Source organism: Oryx dammah, unplaced genomic scaffold (genome assembly GCF_014754425.2).
Source record: "Oryx dammah isolate SB20612 unplaced genomic scaffold, SCBI_Odam_1.1 HiC_scaffold_9, whole genome shotgun sequence".
In the NCBI taxonomy this organism is placed as follows: Eukaryota; Metazoa; Chordata; class Mammalia; order Artiodactyla; family Bovidae; genus Oryx; species Oryx dammah.
Window position 1 is genome coordinate 3,202,686 of NW_024070193.1, and position 22,537 is coordinate 3,225,222.

Genomic DNA, 22,537 nt, shown 5'->3' on the forward strand with positions numbered 1-22,537 from the left:
TCATTGGAAGGATTGATGCTGAAGCTCCAATCCTTTGGCCCCCTGATGCGAAGAGCTGAGTCACTGGAAAAGACAGTGATGCTGGGAAAGACTGAGGGCAGTAGGAGAAGTGGGCAACAGAAGATGAGATGGGTGGACGGCACCACTGACTCAGTGGACATGAGTTTGAGCAAACTCTGGATGGTGAAGGACACGGAGTCGCAAAGAGACATGACTGAGTGACTGAACAGGGCTTAGAAGTCCTTGTGGGGCTGGAGGCTGGCTCCTAAAAAAATCAGAGACCCGAAAGGAAAGGATGGGTGGGTCCTCCCTCGCTAGGTCAGCAGAGAGACCTCCCCTCCTGGTTCAGAATGACCCGGTGTCCCAGAGCCGGCTCTGGGCAGAACTGAGAATTCAGAACCGCTGCCCTCTGGCTGCCGACCCCACCCAGGCCTCTCCCTGTCACTCACACTTCCTCCCCCTCCCATCCCCCCCATGCCGCGCTGGGACTGGCTCTCAGGAAAGGCTCTGGCTGCTCAGGTACAATGGAATTCGGTTTCTAATTATGGCTCAAGCTTGTGGCCTCCGCTTAAGGACACACATGTTCTCTCTGCCCAGAGGACGCACAGTTTCTGACTTGAGTGATGGGGACCGAGCTCATCCCCACTCCTTGGGACTGCTAGCAGGGTGACCGCTCTCCCGGTGGCCCCTTGCCGTTCCCGGCAGAGAAGGTGGTGGCGTCCAGGAGGTCGGCGTGGCACAGGGTGCAGTGCTGCAGTGGAGACCTCTGCAACCTCGTACCTGCCGTCCCGCCTGGAGGACGGTGGCCTCCTTGCCGATGTTCTGGGACGGCCAGAGAGTCTCCCTGAGTCTCTGCCCTGCTCCTGTGAGCTGTCTCGCTCCCTCCATCCATGCCCCTTCCTCTGCCTTCTCGTTTCCCTTTCTTTCCCTCTCCTCCACTCCCTCCCTTGGCCCCATCCCACCTCCCTGCCTCCTGGGCACTTGCCCTTTTCAGATACCTCTGTAATGAAAAACTTTTCTCACAGTGACAGCTGTTCAGTGGTGGAATTAACTGTCTTGCCCACTGATAGTTCCCCGTCAGGGAGGCAGTTGAACAAGGCAGGGTTCAACTGAATGCTGACAAGGTGGCTTGACCTTCTCGATTTGGGCTGGACCAGTACTTTGGCCACCTGATGTGAAGGGCTGACTCATCGAGAAAGACCCTGATGCTGGGAAGGATTGAGGACAGGAGAAGGGGGAGACAGAGGGCGACGATTAGATAGCATTGCTGACTCAATGGGCATGAATATGCGCAAACTCCGGGGTGGCGCTAGTGTAAAGAATCCGCCTGCCAGTGCAGGTAGATGCAAGAGATGATCCCTGGGTTCGGAAGATCCCCTGGAGGGTGGTACGAGAGCCCACTCCAGTATTCTTGCCTGGAGAATCCCATGGACAGAGGATTCCTGGGCTACGGCCCATACGGTCGCAAAGAGTCTGACGTGGCTCAGCGACTGAACGACAACTCCATGGCTGGACCATGGCTTTCGATGCCGGGGTTCACCCGACGTTCGTTGCCTCGTGATTCAAGGTGGCTTCAGGATATCCCGTGTATTTATAACTCGTTAAGTGCTGAGCCTCATGCAAGGGCCTGTGTATTTGAAGATCAGGTATTTTTGTTGTGAGAAAGAAGTCTTACATTCTTTATGATGTTAATGTTTATTAAATTTAATTTTTAAAGTACCTAATCGTTTCACAGAAATTTTAGAAAACAGAGACAAGAAGAGGGAAAGTAATCGATTCTAATTCCATACCCCCGACTCTGTGTCTGTTTACACTTCATCCTGCTTCCTTCCAGCTTTTTCCTTTGTTCACTTTTCATGCAGCTGTGTTGTAGTGAGAAGGCAGCTTTTTCTTGATCTCTTAGCCGTACGTGTGGATGTTTCTACACAGTTGCCGTCTTCACTGTTTTTACATCGGGGAGCGGGTGCCTATGGTTTCTTTAGACTTTGTTGTGAAAGAGCAGCCCATTAACTTCTTTACAGATGGATAGTCATAAAGCAAGAGCTGTATAATATTTCTTCAGAGGAGGAATTACCCCACTTCTTACCTGTCCCGTAAAAGAACAGGGTACACCCAAGGCAGGGGAGTCCCCACAAGGAAGGAGAGGAATGAGCAAGCTTTAGACCTGCTCCGTGCCAGGAGCTTGTGGGGGCTCCTTGGGCATCCATTACCTGTGATCACCAGGGGCGCGTTGTCACCCCCGGTTCACAGGGTCTGAGGACCCTGGCAGGAGGTCCCTGGAGTCAGCACGGAGTCAGGACTCCAGAGCCACGGGGCGGTTGCCAGGGGGCCTGGCTTCAGTCAGTCCTGTGGGCATGTGTGTTAGTAACAGGCCTCTCCGGATTTCAGGATTTCCACGGAGCGGTTGTGAGGGCCTTGGATGAGATGGACTGTGAGGGCAAGGACCTGGTGGCCCGGGAGGAGCTGAGACGTGGCCTGAGTGAGCTCCCGGCCATCCACGACCTTCACCAGGGCATCCTGGAGGAGCTGGAGGAGAGGCTGGCACACTGGTGAGTGGCCCCGGGCCCCCACCCCTACCCCGTGGCCAAGGGGAATGCTGCGGGGTGGGGCGGGCAAACCCCCCCACACACCGTGTAAAGCGGTGGTCTCCATCTGATGGGCGGGGGTGCCGAGACACGGAGGTGCCTGGTCCCTCGCCCGCCACGGGAGGTTCCACCACCCGGGATGCCGTGCCGATCCTCACCATCACGGGGGCCGTGAGCCTGAGTTCTTGGGGTCCCGTCCCCCTCTCCTTGACTGCAGGGAAGGCCGACAGAAGGTGGCTGACATCTTCTTGGCCCGGGAGCAGGAGTTTGAACACCACGCCACTCACATCCTGCAGTTCGACAGGTACCTGAGTCTGCTCGGTGAGAACTGCCTCCACGCCCCGCGGCTGGCAGCGGCCGTCCGAGAATTTGAGGTGGGTCTCTTGGTCCTCCCAGGAACCCGCTCTCAGGATGCAGGGGTGGGGATGGGCATGGAAGGGCTTCATGCCAATCAGGGGAGGTCAGACCTGGAGGGGTGGGGAGGAGAGGACGACCCAGCAGAAGGGAAAACCCAGAACATCCCGCCTTGGGCCATCACTGACAACTCCATGAGCACTGGCCGTGGGGAGGGTTTAGCAGCTGTTCTCCTGTCCCGGGAGAGAAGCACAAAGCAAGCCGGGGCCCTAAAGCCATTGGAGTGAGCAACAAATGGCCACCAGCTGAGGATCCAGTAACCGCTAGCTTCATGGACTTTGCTCTATCCCTAACGGGGGCTGGGAGAGACATATTACTGAGTGTAGGTAGCAGTGTGTGAGCCTAAAGGAGAGTGGGGCAAAGCTAATCTGAGAGGACTTCCTGGAGGAGGGGACCCTGGTTTTGGAGATGGCTCGGCCCGGCCAGGAGAAGGCATGGCTGGGACGTGTGTGGCTGGGCTTGCGTGGGATACCGTGAGCCCAGAGCCGGGGGCAGGGGTCCCTGATGGAGTTTCACTGTCCTGTTTTCCCGGGAGCAGCAGAGTCAGCAGGGAGGCGGCCAGAACGTGAAGCACCGGCTGCTGCGTGTGGTGCGGCGCCTGTTCCAGTACGAAGCGCTCCTCACAGGTGGGCCCCTGGGAGGGCAGGGCACTGAGGCCGGGTGGGGAGAGCGGAGGGGCGACACCCGCGGAGTGGCGGGGGAGACCCGGCCTCCCACTCTGGCTGGACGGGGCGGGCACGGTCTCTCAGTCGTGTCCCCCTCCCCTGGGAAGGCGCCAGGCACCCAGCCCACCCCCTTCCTCCCGCTGAGCTCCGGACCCCCACGGCCACGTGGAAACTTGCTGGAGTGCCCAGCTGCTGCACCTCGCTGCAGCCTCTCCCAGCCAAACACACAGCAACTCACGTCTCCCCCTGGCCTGCATTGCCTCCCTGGCTTCTGTGGGTCTCGTTTCCCTAAATCTGTTCTTATCACCAGAGCCCTCCTGAGTCAGCGGATGTTTTCCCCTCAGACCTGCTGGCCCTCTCTGTGGCTTTGTCACTGACCGCTTCCTGCTTCTCGAAGCCCTTTCCTCCTGGGCTTCTGTGATACACGCTCTCCCCTCCTCCTTCTGACCTCTCTGACTCTTCTCACTCTCCTCCTCGTGGCTCCAGGAATGTCAGTGTTTCTTGGGTCTTACAGCCCCAGGTCCTCTTTGCTTCCTTCTCTACAAACTGTCCCCTGGGAATGTCATCCCCTCCCCGACCTCTGTCCTGAGCAAGTGCCCCCCGAGTGGACAGAGACCCCCTGGCCCAGGAGCTGATGGTCTGCTGGGGAGAAGTGGAACTGCACCCATACAGATACGCGTGTAACCCCAGAGAGCGATCAAGCTGTGAGAAAAGACAGGGGCCAGGAGATGGAGGGTTTGTTCCTCTAATTCAACCAGGATTTATTAAGCACCTACTGTGTACCAGACTCTGTGCTAGAAACTGAGGAGGTAGAGGTGAATTAAACAGCCAGAGCCTGTGATACTGTGAGCTTATACTCAAACAAGCAAATAAGGAATTAAAAATACATTATGTCCGTGATAAGAGCTCTCAAGAAAATGAAGGCAGATTAAGGGCATTCAGGGGAACAGGCTGCTGTGTTAGATCCAGGCGTCAGATAAGATTTGTCTGAGGAGGTAACATTGAACAGAGGTCTCAGTGAAGTGAGGGCACGAGCCATATGACCATCCGAAAGAAAAGCGTACCAAGTGGAAGAAATTTTAAGTGCAAAGGCCCTGGGGTCTAAGCAGACGTGTCCCATTCAAGAAGTAGCAAGAATGCCAGCCCTGCCCCAGTGAGCGAGCAGTGTGGAGAGGTCGCTAGAGTGAGACCAGCCTGTGTCAAGCAGCTGTGGGTGTGAATGTGTTAAGGGGTCTCGCACGTCACACTCTGCCGAGTGGTGGTCACCTCTGTGTCCCCCCAGCAGACTCTGAGCCTCTTCAGGCCTTGCACAGCACCGGGCACACGGCAGGCACTCGGTCAGCATCTGTGAATGTATGAATGAGTGACACGGTGGCAGGCGCCACACCGGTGTTGATGCTGAGGGCCCGGTTTGTGCCTGTGTGTTCTTTCGGTCGGGCTGACAGGAGAGAGGTGGTTCCCCTCATCCTTCTGGAAGTCTTCCTCTGTCTCTGGAGACTGAGGGTCTCTTGTTGTGGACCCCAGGGGGGCAGGCCTCACCAGGGCAAATTGACTCCTGACTCTTGTTCCATCCGCAGACTATTTAAATAACCTTTGCCCGGACTCAGCGGAGTACGACGACACGCAGGGTAAGTCTGCGTGTGAATACGGAGGAAGCAGAGCTTTGGGCTGCCATCCCCCGGCTCTGGACTCCACCCCAGTTCCCAGGCGCACAGCACGGCCCCCTCCTTGCTGGCTGGGCATGCAGGGGCCAGGAGGCCTCTGGGGCTGTTGAGTGACACCCCCTTTGCCTCAACCGTGGGGACTCCCCGGGGGGTGGACTAACATCCAGTCAGAGGAGGAGAAGGGGCGTGGCCAGAGTTTGGTGATAGGAGGGGGCGCCGGGTCTAACAAACTCCCTAGACTCCTGATTTCCTCCCCGTCCTGTGTGGCCATCACTGCATACGACTTGCCAGGGCAGTCTCTATGTTGACACGCTCCACATGCAGCCAGGGAAACTGAGGCATGGAGGGGTCACACTGCTGTCAAGGGCACTTAGGCAGTAGCAGCCAAGCTGGGGTTGGGCCAGTGCCCTCACCAGCCATGGGAAGGATTGGTGCTACCCCCGTGCACGGCCCTGCAGGGGGACCTCTGGGGCAGGAGGTGAGCGGGTGGCAGCTAGCCTGGCCCTGCCCAGGAAGTCTAGTGCTCTCTGCTTCTCTCCACAGGTGCGCTGACCCTCATCTCCAAGGTCACAGACCGTGCCAATGACAGCATGGAGCAAGGCGTAAGTCTGGCCCTGGGCACCTCTTCCCGTGGGTGCAGGTGCCAGGGCCCCCTCCACCCTCCCAGGTCTGCCTGTGATACCCCCACTTCTTGGTGGGGGGCGCAGGCCATCATGCGTCTCCTGGGATCCTGCAAAGAGCTGTGGCTTCTGGCCCTGACACCTGGTGTGTGACTTCAGGCCCTGCGCGTCCCTCCCTGTGTCTCCGGTTCCCCATTTATTTGAACAATGAGGAGGGCTGCAGACTTGCACAGACTGGATAAGTAGCGTCCAGACCCTGGTCTGAGAGCATCTACGTCAGCACCCGGGGTGCTCTGTAAACTACAGATTCCTGGATATGCCTTCCAGTCTTGCCAACTGGAACTTCTGGGGTAGGGTTCAGAGATAGGCAGTTTTAACAAGCACCCCAGGTAAATGTCTGGCTCACAAAAGTTGGAGAGCTGCTCATGCACGGGACCACATGAGCTCTAAGCACACGCCTGATTCTGACAGTGTGTAACTTCATTCGGGAGCCACTGATCAGATGTTTACTGAGTGTCTGTCTGGGATGATCAGCTTTACCCCACCTCCCAACTCTGTTCCAGTGGTTTCCATGGTTACTGGTGTCTACATTTTTTTCTGCTCCTTTAATCTGTAAATAAACTAGAGCTGTGTGTTGGGAATGATTCTGAGGCTGAGTCCTGGCTCAGTGGTGAAAGTTCAGTGATCGATTAGTGATGCCTGACACGGGCAGAGGTGGGAGTGATGATGGTACGTGTGCCAAGCTGTTGCTTGGCTTTGCTGTGGCAGGTGCACAGAGTATCCTTATAGTGAGTCATCCACAGAGAGAAAAAGGGGAAGGGAAGTAACATCTCTTAGACTCCTGGTCTTAGGTTGGGATCTGGAGATACAGAGATAAAGCCATGAGTCCTGGCCCTTGAGGAAGACACTGCTTAGCAGAGCATTTAAGACATGGACATGAAGAATCATGATAAATATGAGAGAGAAAGTGCTGCAAGTTTCAGAAAAGGGTTTCATCTCTCCCCTGGGGATGCGGAGACGCGATGATACGGGAGGTGCCCCTACAGGGAGAACTTTGTGCACACCATGAAGGCAGAGGGGGCCGAGGTGGTCCAGTTGGAGTGCCTGGCTACAGGCGTGAAGACGGGAAAGTGCCGCTGTGTCAGAGCTCAGAGGCTCACCCAGCGAGGCTGGAAGATGGGACCAGTGTAGGCACAGTTGGAAAAGCGTTTGGGGGGAGACATCAGGGTAGCTGATGGAAGAGTCTGCAAGCCTGGAGGCTGAAGCCAGTGGCGGGGGAAATCCAGTGGGTCATCGGGTCCTCTCCACTCCCCCGACGTCCGGGAGCTCCCTGCTCTTTGGCATTCTGTATAGAAAGTGAGATTTCCCTCAATGTAGCCAAAATACAGAGGCGCTTTGGAGTTGGTGCAGCAGATGGACCCGGGGGTTCCCACTTCCTGTTAGGGGGGAGGTCTCTGCTTCCAAAGAGAAAAACTGGGTCAGGAAGGGCCACGTCTTCCCTCCCACACTGAGCTGTCATGCTTAGACTAAGTTTACAGTTTGGACTTCCCAGGTGGCACTGTGGTAAAGAAGCTGTCTGCAGATGCAGGAGACATAAGAGACGCAGGCTCGACCCCTGGGTCAGGAAGATCCCCTGGAGGACGACATGGCAACTCCCTCCAGTATTCTTGCCTGGAGAATTCCATGGACAGGAACCTAGCCACAGTCCATAGGGTTGCAAAGAGTCGGACACAATTGCAGTGACTACGCATACATGCGTGGGTGCATAGCTTATAGTTTAGGGGGAGAAAGATCACAGAAAATGCTGCTCTCTTAATATCAGATGAAGGGCACATCCTGGCAACGTGACGTAGGGCTCTGGATGTGAACCGTGATTGCCTGGTTAAGGTTGTGCTGCTTGGATTTCTGCATGTAAAGCTCCACCCCCACCTGCTGGTCCCTACTGGCTGGAGGAAAGTCTCTGCTCACTGCCCGCAGGTAAGGAACGGGGGGTTCTGCGCCCTCCCCTTGAGGAAAGAGTATCTACCTGAATTATTTGGACGTCTTCTGCAAGCGAGATTGGCCTCTTCTCCCTTGTTTTATTAATGTGTTCACTAGTTCTAAGTTAATTTATATCTGAATTATTTATATCAGTAAGAACTCACGGATCCATATTTATGTTTGACTTCTAACCCCATGCACCTGATTTTATTTCTCGAATCGTCCCAGCTTTGGCCGTGAGGAGCCGGCCAGTTGGTTCCTGTGCCCCTTTCGCATGCCCCCATCAATGCGGCTTTGGGTGGAGATTTCTATTTTGCTTAGTTTTTGAGCACTTCCTTACTTCCTGGCACTGTGAGACGCTCAGTGTTCATGTGGCACGAGTTCCTCCCCAGTCCTAGAGTCAGCTGTTTCTCCAGAGAGCCTTGGTTTGCTTCATTGGATAAATGTTATTAGAAACCAGGATGTGGGCACAGAGTGCTCACTGCTACTGGGGTATCATTTCTTCTGATTCTGTCAGCTACAGAGCAAAGACTTCTATGTGTATTTACTGTGTATATACTCCATATCCAGCTGTTTCTATATATAGCCATCTGTATTAAGCTAAATGTGAGTGTCTTACTGAGTCTTCAACCCTACTTGTTACCAAGTGGATCATTCCAGCCTCCTCCCCTGGCTTCTCTGTAAATTTCCTCTCCCAAGAGGAGTGTTGGAGTGGAAACCTGGCTCCTAGCATCCAACATCCATTTATTTAATTGATCAATTTACTTTCCTTTTTGAAAAATGTTTTTTCTGGGTATAGAAATCTGGGTTGACCAGAGCTTTCTTTCAGTACTTTTCAGATGCCACTCCGCTGTCTTATATCCTGCCTACTTTTGGAGAAGAAATCTGCTGCAGTCTTTCTATTTACCCTCTTTATGTAACGGGTCCCCTTTTTACTGGCTGCCTTCAAGATCTTCTCTTTACACTTGACGTCTAGAAGTTTGACTATGATGTCTAAATATGTGTGTTTTGGAGAAGTCGTGGCATTTATCCTGTTGTGATTATCAAGCTTCCTGGGCTTGTGCTTTTTGCCCATTAATTTTGAAAATTTTTCTTTGGTCCTCTATTCTTTCCTCTGCCCCCAACCCTGCACTCTTACTTTCTCTTTTTGTTTCAATGGGGTGGATCTCAGCTTGAAAAGAAAGTGAAAGTGAAAGTTGCTTAGTTGTGTCCGACTCTCTGGGACCCCGTGGACTGTACAGTCCGTGGAATTCTCCAGGCCAGAATACTGGAGTGGGGTAGCCGTTCCTTCTCCAGGGGATCTTCCCAACCCAGGGATCGAACCCACATTGCAGGCAGATTCTTTACCAGCCGAGCCACAAGGGAAGCCCTTCCCAAGTTCGTTCATTCGTTCCTGAGCTGTGTTCGATTTGCTGCTAAGCTTGTCATAGGGATTCTTCGTTTCTGATAACACATTTCTTACTGTTCACATTTCTATCTCTTGTTTGTTTTCGTCTCTACTGAAACTCCCTCTGTTCATGCATGCTGTCCTATCTTTTCCAGTGGCTCCTCTAATATAATTAGTCATAGTTATTGTGATGTCCCTGTCTGATGGCTTCAACATCTGTGTCACCTCACGTTCTGGTTTTCTGGAACACTTTATGTCCTGAAAATGGGTTAGGGTTCTCCCTTGCTTCCTGTGTTTCCCATGTCTGATTGAACACCGTTATGTGCAGAGGAACTGTAGACTCTGTGGGAAATAGTATCTGCCTTTAAAAGTGGGCATGTCTCTCTTTCTCCTCAGGCCATTCACATCGAGGGTGGGAACTGAATCACTGCAGTCAGTAGCTGAGCTGGGTTTAGGTTTTGTCGTCAGACGTCACCTTCAGACCCCCACAGACGTCATGCTCCTCCGGAAGGTGGCTGCTGTCACCTGCTGCTAGGTGTGGGACCCGAGGGCCCAGGGACTTTTCCTGCTGCGTCTTCCGCTTTTTGCAATCTCTGCACCACGGAAGGGACCTCTGCCTCCTTCCCCTCCTCGGGGCTAGACCACTGCATCCTGTCACACAGGGCTCATGGGTCACGGCTCCCACGGACAAGCCTCAGTCTTAAGGAGGGGCTGTGAGCCCGGCTCTCTATCGGCGTTCCTGCCCCTCCTTCACGGGCAGCTGGCCTCTGCCGTGTTATCAGTGGCAGGTCTTGGGCAGGTTTCTGCTATGTCTTGGTGTGTGATCCTGCACCTGAGAAGTCACCCACCTCTTCTTGGAACAGGTACCTCTAGCTGCTTCTGCCCTTGCCTCGGAAGCCATGGGCTCTTTGCCTCAGGGTCTGGGAGTGGGATGGTTGGCTCACCTCCCACAGTGGTGGAGGGTCTTATAGGAGAGAGGGCCCTGGGAAAATGGGCTGGATTTCATGCCAGCCCCACAGTTGGCAGCCTGCACCCCTTCAGCACCAAGAGGGGATTCTCTCTGCTCCCACTCTTACTTGTACGCACCGGGCGGAAACTCCTGGAAAGAGATTGTGAGGGCCTCCACATGCCCCTTGGGTCTGGGGCTCCTCTATTCTAACACCGTCCCACCGGCCCACACCTGACCTTTAAGAAGCCATTAACATTTTAGCTGCTTTCTTCTCAGCCTTCTTTATGCCGACCACCTCCTCCCTGTGTGTTGCCAGAGGTGTGATAACTCATTCATCTCATGTGTCCACGGTGGGGTCCGGGGGACCCCAGCGCTCCAATAAACATAAGCAGAGTTCTGCTTTTGTAGATGATGTGATTCTTTTTTTTCCTCCCTGTTAGGGCGGGGGCATGGTTTCCTTGCAGCTCCTACATCATAACCAGAGGTAGAATAACTTTTACACGTTTTCTGATGGGTAGGATTTTATGCCCTAAACTGACCCTGATGCTGGGAAAGATTGAAGGCAGGAGGAGAAGGGGGCGACAGAGGATGAGATGGTTGGGTGGCATCATCGACTCAAGGGACATGATTTTGTGCAAACTCTGGGAGATGGTGAAGGACAGGGGAGCCTGGTGTGCTGCAGTCCATGGGGTCGCCGAGTTGGACATGGTTTAATGACTGGACTGGGGACAGTGTCGAGGCCTTTTCAAGGCATTTTCTCTGCACAGTTTTCACCGTGTTCCTTGACTTTAGACCCAACCCTGCATGAGGTTCAGGGTCATTGCCCTTCCAGTACTCCGGGCCGCTGTGACAGGGGAGGGGCCCGGGACCATACGTGTTGTGAATTCCCAGTGAGCTTCTGGGCACACGTGTTTCTTCAGGGAGCCCAGAGCGTTTCTTCGCCAGGCACTGCATTTTCTCAGTCACTCTGTCTCAGTAACAGAGCTCTCCGGCAAAGGCTTTGAGCCCACAGAGCCAGTCCAGCCTGAGGCTCCTGTCGCCTGTGGGTTTTTGCGATCTGGATGCTCCGGGCGTTATGGGGGGCACAGGCTGGAGTAGGAGCAGTGGCCCCCAGATAAACGGGCATCGGACTTCACAGCGAGGCCAAGTGACCATCTCCACGGCGTGCAGACAGAGGGCGCTGTCACACCCAGGCCCGCAGGGACTAGCTGGATTGCCGGGAACCCACACGGGTGGCATCCCGCAGACCCAGGCTCGGTTCGGGTCCCACCAGCGACAGGAAGTGGGACTGGGAGCAGGTCCCTCCTGGGCTGCGTTTCCTCCTCCGAAGTGGAAGCAGGGCCGCCCGCTCCTTACAGAGGAGATGAGGGCCCTGACCACCTCGCCCTCGCCCTGCTCCCGCCCGCAGGAAAACCTCCAGAAGCTGGTCCACATCGAGCACAGCGTTCGGGGCCAAGGGGATCTCCTCCAGCCAGGAAGGGTGAGTGCCTCCACCGCGGAGGGCGCCGGCAGGCAGGTGGGCGAGGCCCTGATAAGCCCCATTGTTCAGCCAGGCTGGCCCCAGACGGGCCTGGCCGCAGGTGCCCATGGGCAGCGAGGGAGGGAGGCAGGGGGAGGGGAGGGCGGGAGGGCAAGGGCCCTGCTGGGCTCCGCAGGCCCCTGCCTGTCTCCCCTAGGGCTTTCTGCTCTCGGGGCCTTTAAGCAGCAGTGCCATTGGGGTTCCACCTTCCTCTCAGAAGAAAAGACACCGGTATCCTCAGTTTAGTCCAGTTGTTGGGAAATCTGGGAAACCATCTCTCAGGAACCCCAACGTTTTTTAAAAGACAGATTTACCCACTTTTAAGCTTCCAAATGGAAAACACAAAACTCAACTCAAACGTAGTAAAAAAAAAATGTGTTCATGACCTATTCCAGTCCATGAAGGACAAGAGACAAAGGAGTGAGAGACGGTACTTAGGTGTAAAACCCCACCTAGTGTTCTGGCCAGAGTCCTGTTTAGTGACTGTATCAGACATTTAGTGAATGCGTATCCTCCAGAATTGAGGGGGCTGTAGCAACTGTTCACAGGTCTTCAGCCATTTTAACAAACTGGCATCGCAGAGGCTCTGTTCTCATTGGACGCCCGTGGCAGCAAACCAGGGACCAAACTATTGTTGGGACCACTCTGTGGCTGGCCCGCTGTCTGGGTGGGTGTGGTTCAAAGAGGGTGCTCCCCAAAGGCCAGATGCCTGTCTCCAGGGCAGCCCCACCAAGCGTGGAGCACGGCTCCTGGGCAAGGGGCTTCTGCCATGAGCCAGTCTGCTGAGCTCCAGGAGGCACCGTAATTGGTTTCCCGCTGAAGGGCCTCCCCCCAGCCTTCCCCAGGACGGAGCAGGGGGTCAGCCTGACCACCGAGGGCTGCTTCTCTGCTCACAGGAGTTTCTGAAGGAAGGGACGCTGATGAAAGTAACAGGGAAGAACAGACGCCCCCGGCACCTGTTTCTGGTAAGTACCCGGCCTCCGGTCAGGCCCGGACTGCAGGTTCTGTGAAGCGTTAGGGGGCCGTTACCCCGAGGATGGCAGGAAGGCCATGGAGACCAGAGCCGACCCCTTAGGGCGAGGATCGTCCAGGAAAGCCGAAGCTGAGGGCTTAAGCCTCTCCCTCGGGTGTTACTTGAAAGATTTCATTATTCACGTGCCCTTCCTAAAAGCAGGAGGGCCTTAAACTGGGAGTAACTGTTCAGCTGCCTTATCTGACATGTGAGCCACCAGAGACCCAGCAAGGAGAGTTGACCTGGCCGGCCCTCCCAGCAGGTCGGGAGCGGAGGCCCGAAGGAAGCCAGCGCTCTGAGCTGAGCCCAGCCGCGTCTGCACTCTGCACAGGACGGGACAGAGGGATGTCCTTAATGACGTCCCAGCCCTGTCTGTAACACCAGGGCATGTCCAGGCCTCGGGGGGAGTACCAACTCACGGGAAAAGACCCTGATGCTGGGGAAGATTGAGGGCAGGAGGAGAAGGGGACGACAGAGGGCAAGATGGTGGGATGGCATCACTGACTCAACAGGCATGAGTTTGAGCAAGCCCTGGGAGATGGTGATGGACAGGGAGGCCTGGCGTGCTGCAGTCCATGGGGTCGCAGACGGCAGACACGACCGAGCAACTGAACAGCAGCGGATGCTGAGCTTTGCGCAGGTCTTGGCCCCAGTCCTGAGACCCCCAAGGTGTTTTACCGGTTGAGTTCTTCTCTCTGCTAGAAGTAATTTTTCTCTCTGCTCCTTCACCATTCGCTGTCAGTTTTTGTTCCTGCTGTTACATTCTCCTTTGTTAGAATTGTCTGCACAGTAAAAGTGGAGAGGCTCTGAGTCAGTGGGTAGGAGTTCTCTCTGTTGAAGCACCTCCTGTGTGCTGGGTGCTGGAACCCAATAGCTCAGAGTCCCCTTCTCTGCCCTCAACCTCCAGCGTCCGGGGTAAAGATTGAGTTATGAGAGTAGTTTGGGCAGAATCTTGGGGACGGGGGGGATATGGAAGGAAAGAGAGGATCCGGGAGAGTGGGGAAGTAGGAAGGTGGATGGCACAGTGGCAGCTGGCATTTGTGGCGTGTTCTCTGGGGGCTGTGCCATATGCTGAGTGTTCCGTGTATTTTTTCCCTGGGGAAAACCGTAACCGCGTTAGGCTTGAAAGGAATGATTAGAGTTTTGTCAGGCGGATGAAGGAAGAGCATTTCAGGAGCAGGAACTGCAGCAGCAAAGGGTAGAGGTGTGAGGAACACGGTGTGTCTGGAACGCCTCTGTTGGCCTGGTGGAGTCACGGGTGCAGATGGGCCCTTTCGCTCATAGGGCTGGCAGGGTGTGGTGGTCTCCAATGGCCCTGCCAGCTGGGGGGCTAAATTCCAGATTGGCCTCCCAGTCCTGAACAGGGGAATTGCGAGCCTGGCTGGAAGCGTCTCATCCGCGGCCGCCTGCCAAGGTTTGCTGAGCCTCGGTGGCCTGTGCCCCGGGGCCTTGGGCTGGCCTCAGTGGTCACTCGGCTCCATATAAAGACCAGAGGAGCCGAGCCCAGAGGCTCTTCTCCCTCTGCTTCATCCTCCCCACCACCTGTCACCTCCCCTGAGACGCCCCCACTCTGGCAGGCTGGCACTGCCGTGCAGGGAGGCCGTGTGGTCCTGGACCGTTCACAGAGCCCTGGGTGCCAGTGGTGTTGCCACGGCAGCTGTGGCTCCAGGGCCAGCTGCAGAAAGGCGGGGTCACCGTGGTGACACGAGTGGGTTCCCTGGGGGTGGGCGGGGTGTGGCCACCCCCAAGCACACCACCCTGCATGCCCTGGAGGCACCTTCATTCACTCATGATCCTCACCCCTCCACCGATGGGCTCTGTAGACCTGGGAGAGGGGGTCTAGCCTGTCTGTGGCTCGGTTCCCCCTCTGCGCCTGCCTGAGGGGACGGTGGGGCCCCAATTGAGATCCTTCCTGCCAGGAGCTCAGCCCAGTGCCTGGCCTAGCCAGTGGTTCTCGTCAGTGTTAGAACAACAGAGCCGGACAGGGCTTGGAAGCTTCCTCTGGTCCTGGGGTCGGCCCGCCGCCTGTTGTGTTCAGAGAGGTCTCTGGGAGTGCAGCCTCATGCGTTCTTCCTTGAGTGTCGCTGGTGCCTGCTTTGGGAGACGATGGCTGAGTCAGGCAGCTGAAGCAGAGACCATCTGGCCCGCAGAGACTGAAATACTTTCTTTGTTGTTCAGTTGCTCAGTTGGGTCCACCTCTGCGACCCCATGGACTGCAGCACACCGGGCTTCCCTGTCCTTCACCATCTCCCAGAATTTGCACAAGCTCATGTCCATTGAGTTGATGATGCCGTCCAACCATCTCATCCTCTGTCGCCCCCTTCTCCTCCTGTCTTCAATCTTTCCCAGCATCGGGGTCTTTTCCGATGAGTCAGTTCTCAGCATCAGGTGGCCAAAGTATTGGAGCTTCAGCTTCAGCATCAGTCCTTCCAGTGTTCGTTTCCTTTAGGATGGACTGGTTTGACCTCCTGGCAGTCCAAGGGACTCTCAAGACAGTTTGAAAGCATCAATTCTTCAGTGCTCAGCCTTCTTTACTGTCCAGCTCTCACATCTGTACATGAATATCTGACTCTTTACGAAACAGTTTGTCGACCCTGGTCTGTTCCAACTCTGTTCAGACAGTGAGGCCCTGAGAGAGGAAGGGCTTGCCTGAGGCTACACCGCGGCTCAGTGCCCAGACCAGTCCCAGAAGTGCCGGGAGAGGTGGTGGCAGGAAAACTTGCCCATCCTGCCCCCTCTGCAGACGCCGTCTGCGGGGAGAGGAGCGCAGACCCTGAGTTCCCGCCCCCGCTTCAGACCGCGTCTTCCTGATCCCCTTCAGCTCCCACGCATGGGGCCTTTCCGGGGACCACTCTCTCTTGATGCTTGTAGTGAAGTGGGGGTGGGGTTGTCCCCCTCTTGGCAGGTGGGGCGGCTGAGACCCCAGAGAGCGAGACAGCTTGTCTGGAGCCATCAGCTCCTGCAGAGCAGGGTCAGGATAGATGGCCCAGAGCGCCACCTGGGGGACGCCATCGGCTCTTCACGCTGGGCACTTGGCCAGACAGAAACACTCTCTCTCTGAAGGCAGAGTGGCTTAAGTTTCTGCACGTCTGCCCTGCTTTGGGCGGCAAGCTTCAGTCATTCATTCAGCAAACCTTAATTGCGTGTCGGCTCTGTTGCTGGGGGTGCAGCAGTGAACGGGCTTCCCTGGAGGTTCAGACGGTAAAGGCCCTGCCTGCAGTGCAAGAGACCCAGGTTCCAGCCCTGGGTGGGGAAGACCCCCCTGGAGGAGGAAATGGCAGCCCGCTCCAGGATTCTTGCCTGGAGAGTCCCATGGACAGAGGAGCCTGGCGGGCTTACGGTTCATGGGGTCACGGAGAGTCGGCCGCGACTAACGCTATCTATCTACCTTGCAGTGAGCAGGACCCGCCAGCTCCCTGTCCCCAGGAATCTTCCCCTTCCCTCCCTCCCTTCCTTAACTCTGCTTGTTAGAGGCTGACTTGATAGAGAGTTCGTCAGTGTTTAAGTGTACAAGGTGGTGTCCGTCGACGGCTGCATAGTGTCGTGTGACCGCCGCTTGGGTCAAGATACGGAGCATATCCAGCCCCGCGGAAATTCCCCGGGGCACCTCCCCTCACTGTCCCCCAGGCACCCACTGCCCTTACTTCCATCAGTGCAGATGAGCTGTTCTGGAGCTTCATGTACATGTTGTGAAGCAGCGTGGACTCCACAGTCCGGCTTCTTCTCACTGGCGTGTGTGGGAGGCTGAGCCCTGTCGTCAGGCATGTTCCGTCTGCCCGCTGGTTGCTGTGTGGCTGCGAGCTGTGAATGTGCCTCCGTTTCTGTGTGCTGATACCCGCTGATAGGTGTTTGAGTTGTTTCCCTTTGGAGTGGTGCTGGATAAACCTCGTACCGACATCCCCGTCCTGGACTTGCTGTGGGCATATGTGCATTTGCTCCTCTGTGTCCATGTGAAATTGCAGAGAAGGGGTCTCCTGTTTGAGCCCAAAGTGCCCTTGCTCCCCTGGTCCCCGGGAATGCGAGATGCTTGCGCTCAGTGACGCTCCAGGACACGCCCAGCACGGGCGTTCTGGGCCCAAGACACGTCTGACGGGGTCCCCTCTCCCCAGATGAGCGATGTGCTGCTGTACACGTACCCCCAGAAGGACGGGAAGTACCGGCTGAAGAGCACGTTGGTGGTGGCCAGCATGAAGGTAAGAGCCCGGGGGCGGAGGCCCTGGGGGTGGCGGGGGCCCTGGGGACGAGGAGACACAGCCCCACCTCTGGAACTCACAGCCCGCAGACAAGGAGGACCCCGGCTTGTGAGTTGCCCCAGGATTCTGTCGTTGGGAGCTCAGGGAGGGTGGGGTGAGGGAGGGCTGCCCGGAGTGGATAATATTTGGATAAATGCGGAAGAGAGACAAGAAAGGGGGTTCTGGGGGAAGGAAAATGTGGAGAGAGAAAGCAAGCAGGCATGTGTCTGTCGATCGTGGTAAAATATCCATAATGTACGTTTACCGTCAGAACCATGTTTTAAGTGTACAGTTCGAGGCATCGAGTGCATTCACGGTGTTACACTACCATTGCTCTGGCCATCCCCAGCACGCTCTCATCCTTCCAGTCTGAAGCTCTGTGCCCTTAAACTCTTTAATTCTCCCCTTCTCCTCCCCCAGGCATTGGCAACTGCCATTCTACTCTTTGTCCCTATGAACTCAGCAGCTCTAGGGACTCCCAGGCGCTGCTTGTCCTTCTGCGACTGGCTTACTTCACTTAGTGTGACAGCCTCAGGGTTCATCCGTTTGGTTGCAAGTGTCAGAATCGCCTTCCTTTTAAAGGCTGAATAGTGCTCTATCGTGGGTGTAGGCTAGACCACACTTTGTGTACCCATCGTCCATCCGTGGACACTAGAGTGGCCTCCACCTTTTGGCTGCTCTGAGTAACGCACGCAAGCGTGCATATGCCTGTTCAAGCAGCAGCTATTTCTTAAAGAGAGGCTGGCTCAACTGGACAGTCTTGTCGGTGAGCTTGGAGAGACAGGATGGTGTGACCGGGTCAGCTGTGACCTCACTCAGTGTGACCGGGGTCCCAGATACGGAGCTGGTTGGAGCTGATGGGGATTTTCAATGAGCCGGGAGTTTTAGGAAGGTAATTCCTGCCCATCGTGGGGACGGGGTCAGAGAGGGGAGCACTGAAGTGGGGGAGTGGGGTACATGTGGGCTGTCACTTGGGAGGGCAGAGGGCTGGAAGGGAGGAAGAGCTGAAGGGGGCCTGCGGGGGGCTGTCTCCCTCCTGAGGCCCCCAGCCTGGAGAAGGGCGACCTCACTAACTTGGGAGGTGTCTTCCCTTTTTGGACCAAAGCATCCGTCCGCTCAGGGGTCTGACAGAGGCCGTGTTGGAGGGAGACCACTGGGCAGGTGCTTGTTCAGCACTGTGGGCTCCGAGAAGGATGCCTTCCCGGGGGGAAGCGGACGGCCACAGAGTCAGAGTCAGCAGCAGAGCTCCCACTGTGCACACACACGCACAGAGACACAAACACACGCACACACACAGACACACACACACCCCATCTTCCAGGTGAGAAAGGTTTGCCCTTCGCAGTGAGGAAGCTCAGCCTCAGAGTTGGGCAGTGGCAGGACCCCTCCCGTGCCCATCCTGAGGGGCCGCTCCTGGTTTCCAGGTCAGCCGCCCTGTGATGGAGAAAGTGCCCTACGCCCTGAAGATCGAGACTCCAGAGTCCTGCCTGACCCTGTCTGCCAGGTACGAGGAAAGGAAGGACGGGGTGGTGGGGGGTCGGTGGTGTGGGGCAGGATTTTGCAGGTGGGAAAGTTTGGAATCGCAGACGCTGAATGTGTTGTCATTTTTATTTTGGTGTCCTTTTGGGTAAATGACTTTTGTTCCGTTATTTCTCGTCCATTTTTGGACAGTCATGTGGCGAATATGATAAAACCATGGTTTCTCTCCCCAGGAAACACGTGCGTACACATAAAAGTTTACATGGAATCTCGGGGGCTTCCGGAGCCCATTGCTTAAATATAACAATATCTCCTTGTTGCAAAACCCTGCAGATCACTGGGTCTTTGCAGCAGTAAGAAAGGTTAAAGCCAGTGAAAAGTGCATGGAGCACCTTAGCTCATAAAATAGTCTCTGTTTAGGCTGCCAGGTCTGGAGAGTGAGAGAAACATCAGGGGTGAGCATTTGTCGATTTATTTTCCCTTTTACTTTTTGGGCGATGAGGCCTTTCTTTCAGAGATGGCTGTTTTTTTCCCAGGCCCTCAGGCTCTGCCCCGGGGTCCCCGTTTTGTTGGTTTCTGGCAAAGAGAGTCCCGCCGCCCTCTTTCCAGGACAAGACCAACTGGAGCTGGGATAGGGGCTCCGGGCTCAGAAACCAGGAAGGGGCTCCTGCCAGGAGCTGCTCTAGGCACGGTGACGGGGTTGGAGCGACACCTAGGGGGCTCCGTGAGAATTTCAGCCCGGCGGCTGGTGGGGGTGCATTGCCTCTCAGGAGACCCTGCCAGGCCCGGAGGGGAAGGTGGGATGTCTGTGCTCTGAATGAGTGAATGGCTGCGAGGGCGTGTGGGAAACTGAGGAGAAGGACAGGGAGAATGAGATAGTGACCGTTGCCGGCATCTGTCCACTGCCCCCCAGGTGGTACCTGGCTCTCTGCCCAAGGTCAGCGCACCCCTCTGAGAGGGCGGGACCCCTTGCTTCTGCACAGTGCTTCGCCATCGGCAGAGTCCTCCACCCACCACGTGTCATCTGGTCCCTGCAGCCGCCCTGGGGGTTAGAGGAGTGTTTGATGTTCCCACGTTTACAGGCCAGGCCTAGAGACACCTCACAATCGAGGCCGCCCGCTTGGAAGCGGACATGCCGCCGTGCCAGTCTGGCGGGTGGCCGGGCCGGGGTTTCAGGGCGGGGGTGCCGCGGGGACTTGGTCCACCCCGAGAGGGTGCACAGCTCTCGCTCAGTCTGGCTTCTGCCCGCAGCTCCTGCGCGGAGAGGGACGAGTGGCACAGCTGCGTGAGCCGAGCCCTCCCCGAGGACTACAAGACCCAGGCGCTGGCCGCCTTCCAGCATAGCATGGAGGTGAGCTGGCCTCCCTGGGCCCCTGTGAGTTCGAGCACCTCCTTCCATCAGGGCACCCCTGGGTCCTCCCTGCGGCCCGGCTCAGGGCGGTCCCTGTGCAGCCCAGAGCCTGGCCCCTCCGGCCCCATTTCTCACCGAGGTCGGCGCCCTGGAGGGTGCGAGGTGGGGGTGGCTGTAGTGGAGTCCACCCCGCCCCTCCATACACACACAGACCCACCCCTACAGGAAGGGGCGCGCCGGCCCAGCTGGTCTCCTGACCCCGCTGCCCGCCTGACTCCGTTGCTCCAGATACGGGAGAGGCTGGGGGTCAGCCTGGGGGAGAGGCCTCCGACCCTCGTGCCGGTCACGCACGTCATGATGTGCATGAACTGCGGCTGCGACTTCTCCCTCACCCTGAGGCGCCACCACTGCCACGCCTGCGGCAAGGTGAGGCTCGGAGCCGTGTGCGCGGGGCTGGGGACTAGGGGCCGTCCAGCAGCTGCTGCGGGTCGGGCCCAGGGCGGGGCGGGAAGTTAATTCACCTTTTACTGACGCCCTCCCACCAGGGCTCCAAACCCCAGACCCGTTCCACTGCACCACCCTGCTCCCCGAAGGAAATTGTAGCGGATGGGGTTGTTGTCCCCGGAAGAAGAGCATCCTGTCTTGGTTTAGGGTGCAGGCTCATCAGAAAACAGAAAGCTTACGGCTTGGTGATAATAGTCAGCAAAACTGTGTTGTAGAGACATCCCTGGTGGTCCTCTGGCTAAGAGTCCATGCTCCTATGCAGGGGACAGGATACAGTCTCTGGTTAGGGAACTAGATCCCTGTGCAACTAAGACCCAGTGCAGCTAAATAAAAGCTAAATTGATTCATTTTAAAAAGCTATATTGTATATGTGGAAGCTGCCAAGAGAATAGATCTGTAAAGTTCTTAACACAAGAAAAATAATTTGTAAACTATGTGTGGTGATAGATGCTAGCTAGACATGGTGGTGATTTCACCATATAGTCTCCCTTGATATCCACGAGAGACTGGTTCTAGGATCCTAGGATCCCCGTGGATACCAAAATCCAAGGATGCTCACGTACATTATTTAAAACAATATAACATTGGCATGTAACCTAAACACATCCTCTACCACACTTTAGATCATCTCTAGATCGCTTATAATACCTAGTGAAATAGAAGTGCTGGGTAAAAAGTGAAAGTTGCTCAGTCGTGTCTGACTCTTTTGCGATCCCATGGACTATATATAGACCGCCAGGCTCCTCTGTCCATGGGATTCTCCAGGCAAGGAATACTGGAGTGGGTAGCCTTTCCCTTCTCCAGGGGATCTTCCCAACCCAGGGATTGAACCCAGGTCTCCCACATTGCAGGCGGATTCTTTTCCAGCTGAGCTACAAATGCTGTGTAAATAGTTATAAATACAGTGTAAATTGCATGCAAATAGTTGGCAGCATGTTTTGCTTTTGAAACTTTGTGGAATTTTTAAAAATCTTTTCAATCCACCATTGGTTGAATCTGTGGATGTGGAACCCACAGAAATGGAGAGCTAACTGTATTACATACACTGAATCACTGCATTGTATACCTGAAACTATTAATAATATAATGTTATATATCACTTCTGTTGGGCTTCCCCAATGGCCCAGTGGATAAAGAATCCGCCTGCATGCAAGAGACACAGGAGATGCGGGTTCAGTCTCTGGGTCAGGAGGATCCCCTGGAGAAGGAAATGAAAACCCACTCCAGTATTCTTGCCTGAAAAATCCCATGGACAGAGGAGCCTGATGGGCTCCAGTCCATGGGGTTGCAAAGAGTCGGACATGACTGAGAGACTTTCACTTTTCACACAGAACTTTCATTTTATTAGGTATTATAAGCAATTATAATATAGGTATATAATATTAGGTATTATAATATTATATTATGTATTATAAGGTATTCAATATTATACTAGGTATCATATGCTACAAATATGATATTAGGTATTAGAAGCTACAGTCCATGGGGTTACAGAGACTTGGACATGACTGGGCACAAGCATAAGACGAGAAATCACTTCTGTAATTTTTTTATATATTATTTTATAATTTTCTATAATTTTTTAAAAAGAAAAACAGATAAGCACCTGCAGAGGAGCGTAATAACTCTGCTCAGAGCACGAGGCCCTCGAGGAGGTGGGGGCGGGTCGGCAGAGGGGTCGGACATGGTCCTCTGCTCGGGCCGGGAGGGTGAGACCCTGTGACCCGCGGGCCCCCATCTCCTGCAGATCGTCTGCCGGAACTGCTCTCGGAACAAGTACCCTCTGAAGTACCTCAAAGACCGCATGGCCAAGGTGTGTGACGGCTGCTACGGGGAGCTGAAGAAGAGGGGCGGGGACGCCCCAGGCCTGATGAGAGGTACTGCGGACCACCCTCCGCTTCTTCCTCACACGGCTTCTCCCAGCTGCTTTCCTGGGGGACTCCGGACAAATGCTGCCCTCCAGGAGGAGACAGGGTTTAAACCCTGCTCTGGGGCCCCTTCTCCCCCACCGTTGCTTCTGTAGAAAATCCAGAGGTGCCCCCAGAGGAAGGGTTCCAGAGCAGCTGAGTCTGGGGCATGTGTCTGGGGCATGTATCTGAGACACGTCTGGGTCCATGTGTCTGGGACACGTGTCTGGGTGACGTGTCTGGGTCCATGTGTCTAGGACATGTGTCTG

At 55.5% G+C, this 22,537-nt stretch overlaps 1 protein-coding gene across 3 annotated transcripts in view; it reads left to right on the forward strand.

Moving 5' to 3' along the window:
- Positions 1-22,537, forward strand: part of FGD5 (FYVE, RhoGEF and PH domain containing 5) — a 117,381-nt gene that overhangs the window by 84,698 nt on the left and 10,146 nt on the right. For 2 of the 3 annotated variants that reach the window (XM_040246690.1, XM_040246692.1), the window contains 12 exons: positions 2,389-2,549; positions 2,803-2,959; positions 3,538-3,625; positions 5,242-5,292; positions 5,872-5,930; positions 11,673-11,744; positions 12,680-12,748; positions 16,905-16,988; positions 18,452-18,531; positions 19,758-19,857; positions 20,083-20,283; positions 22,109-22,238. In XM_040246690.1, the coding sequence (XP_040102624.1) occupies positions 2,389-2,549; positions 2,803-2,959; positions 3,538-3,625; positions 5,242-5,292; positions 5,872-5,930; positions 11,673-11,744; positions 12,680-12,748; positions 16,905-16,988; positions 18,452-18,531; positions 19,758-19,857; positions 20,083-20,283; positions 22,109-22,238 (1,252 nt within the window). The remainder of the gene's footprint in view (positions 1-2,388; positions 2,550-2,802; positions 2,960-3,537; positions 3,626-5,241; positions 5,293-5,871; positions 5,931-11,672; positions 11,745-12,679; positions 12,749-16,904; positions 16,989-18,451; positions 18,532-19,757; positions 19,858-20,082; positions 20,284-22,108; positions 22,239-22,537) is intronic. The other variant, XM_040246691.1, reaches the window with a different exon arrangement.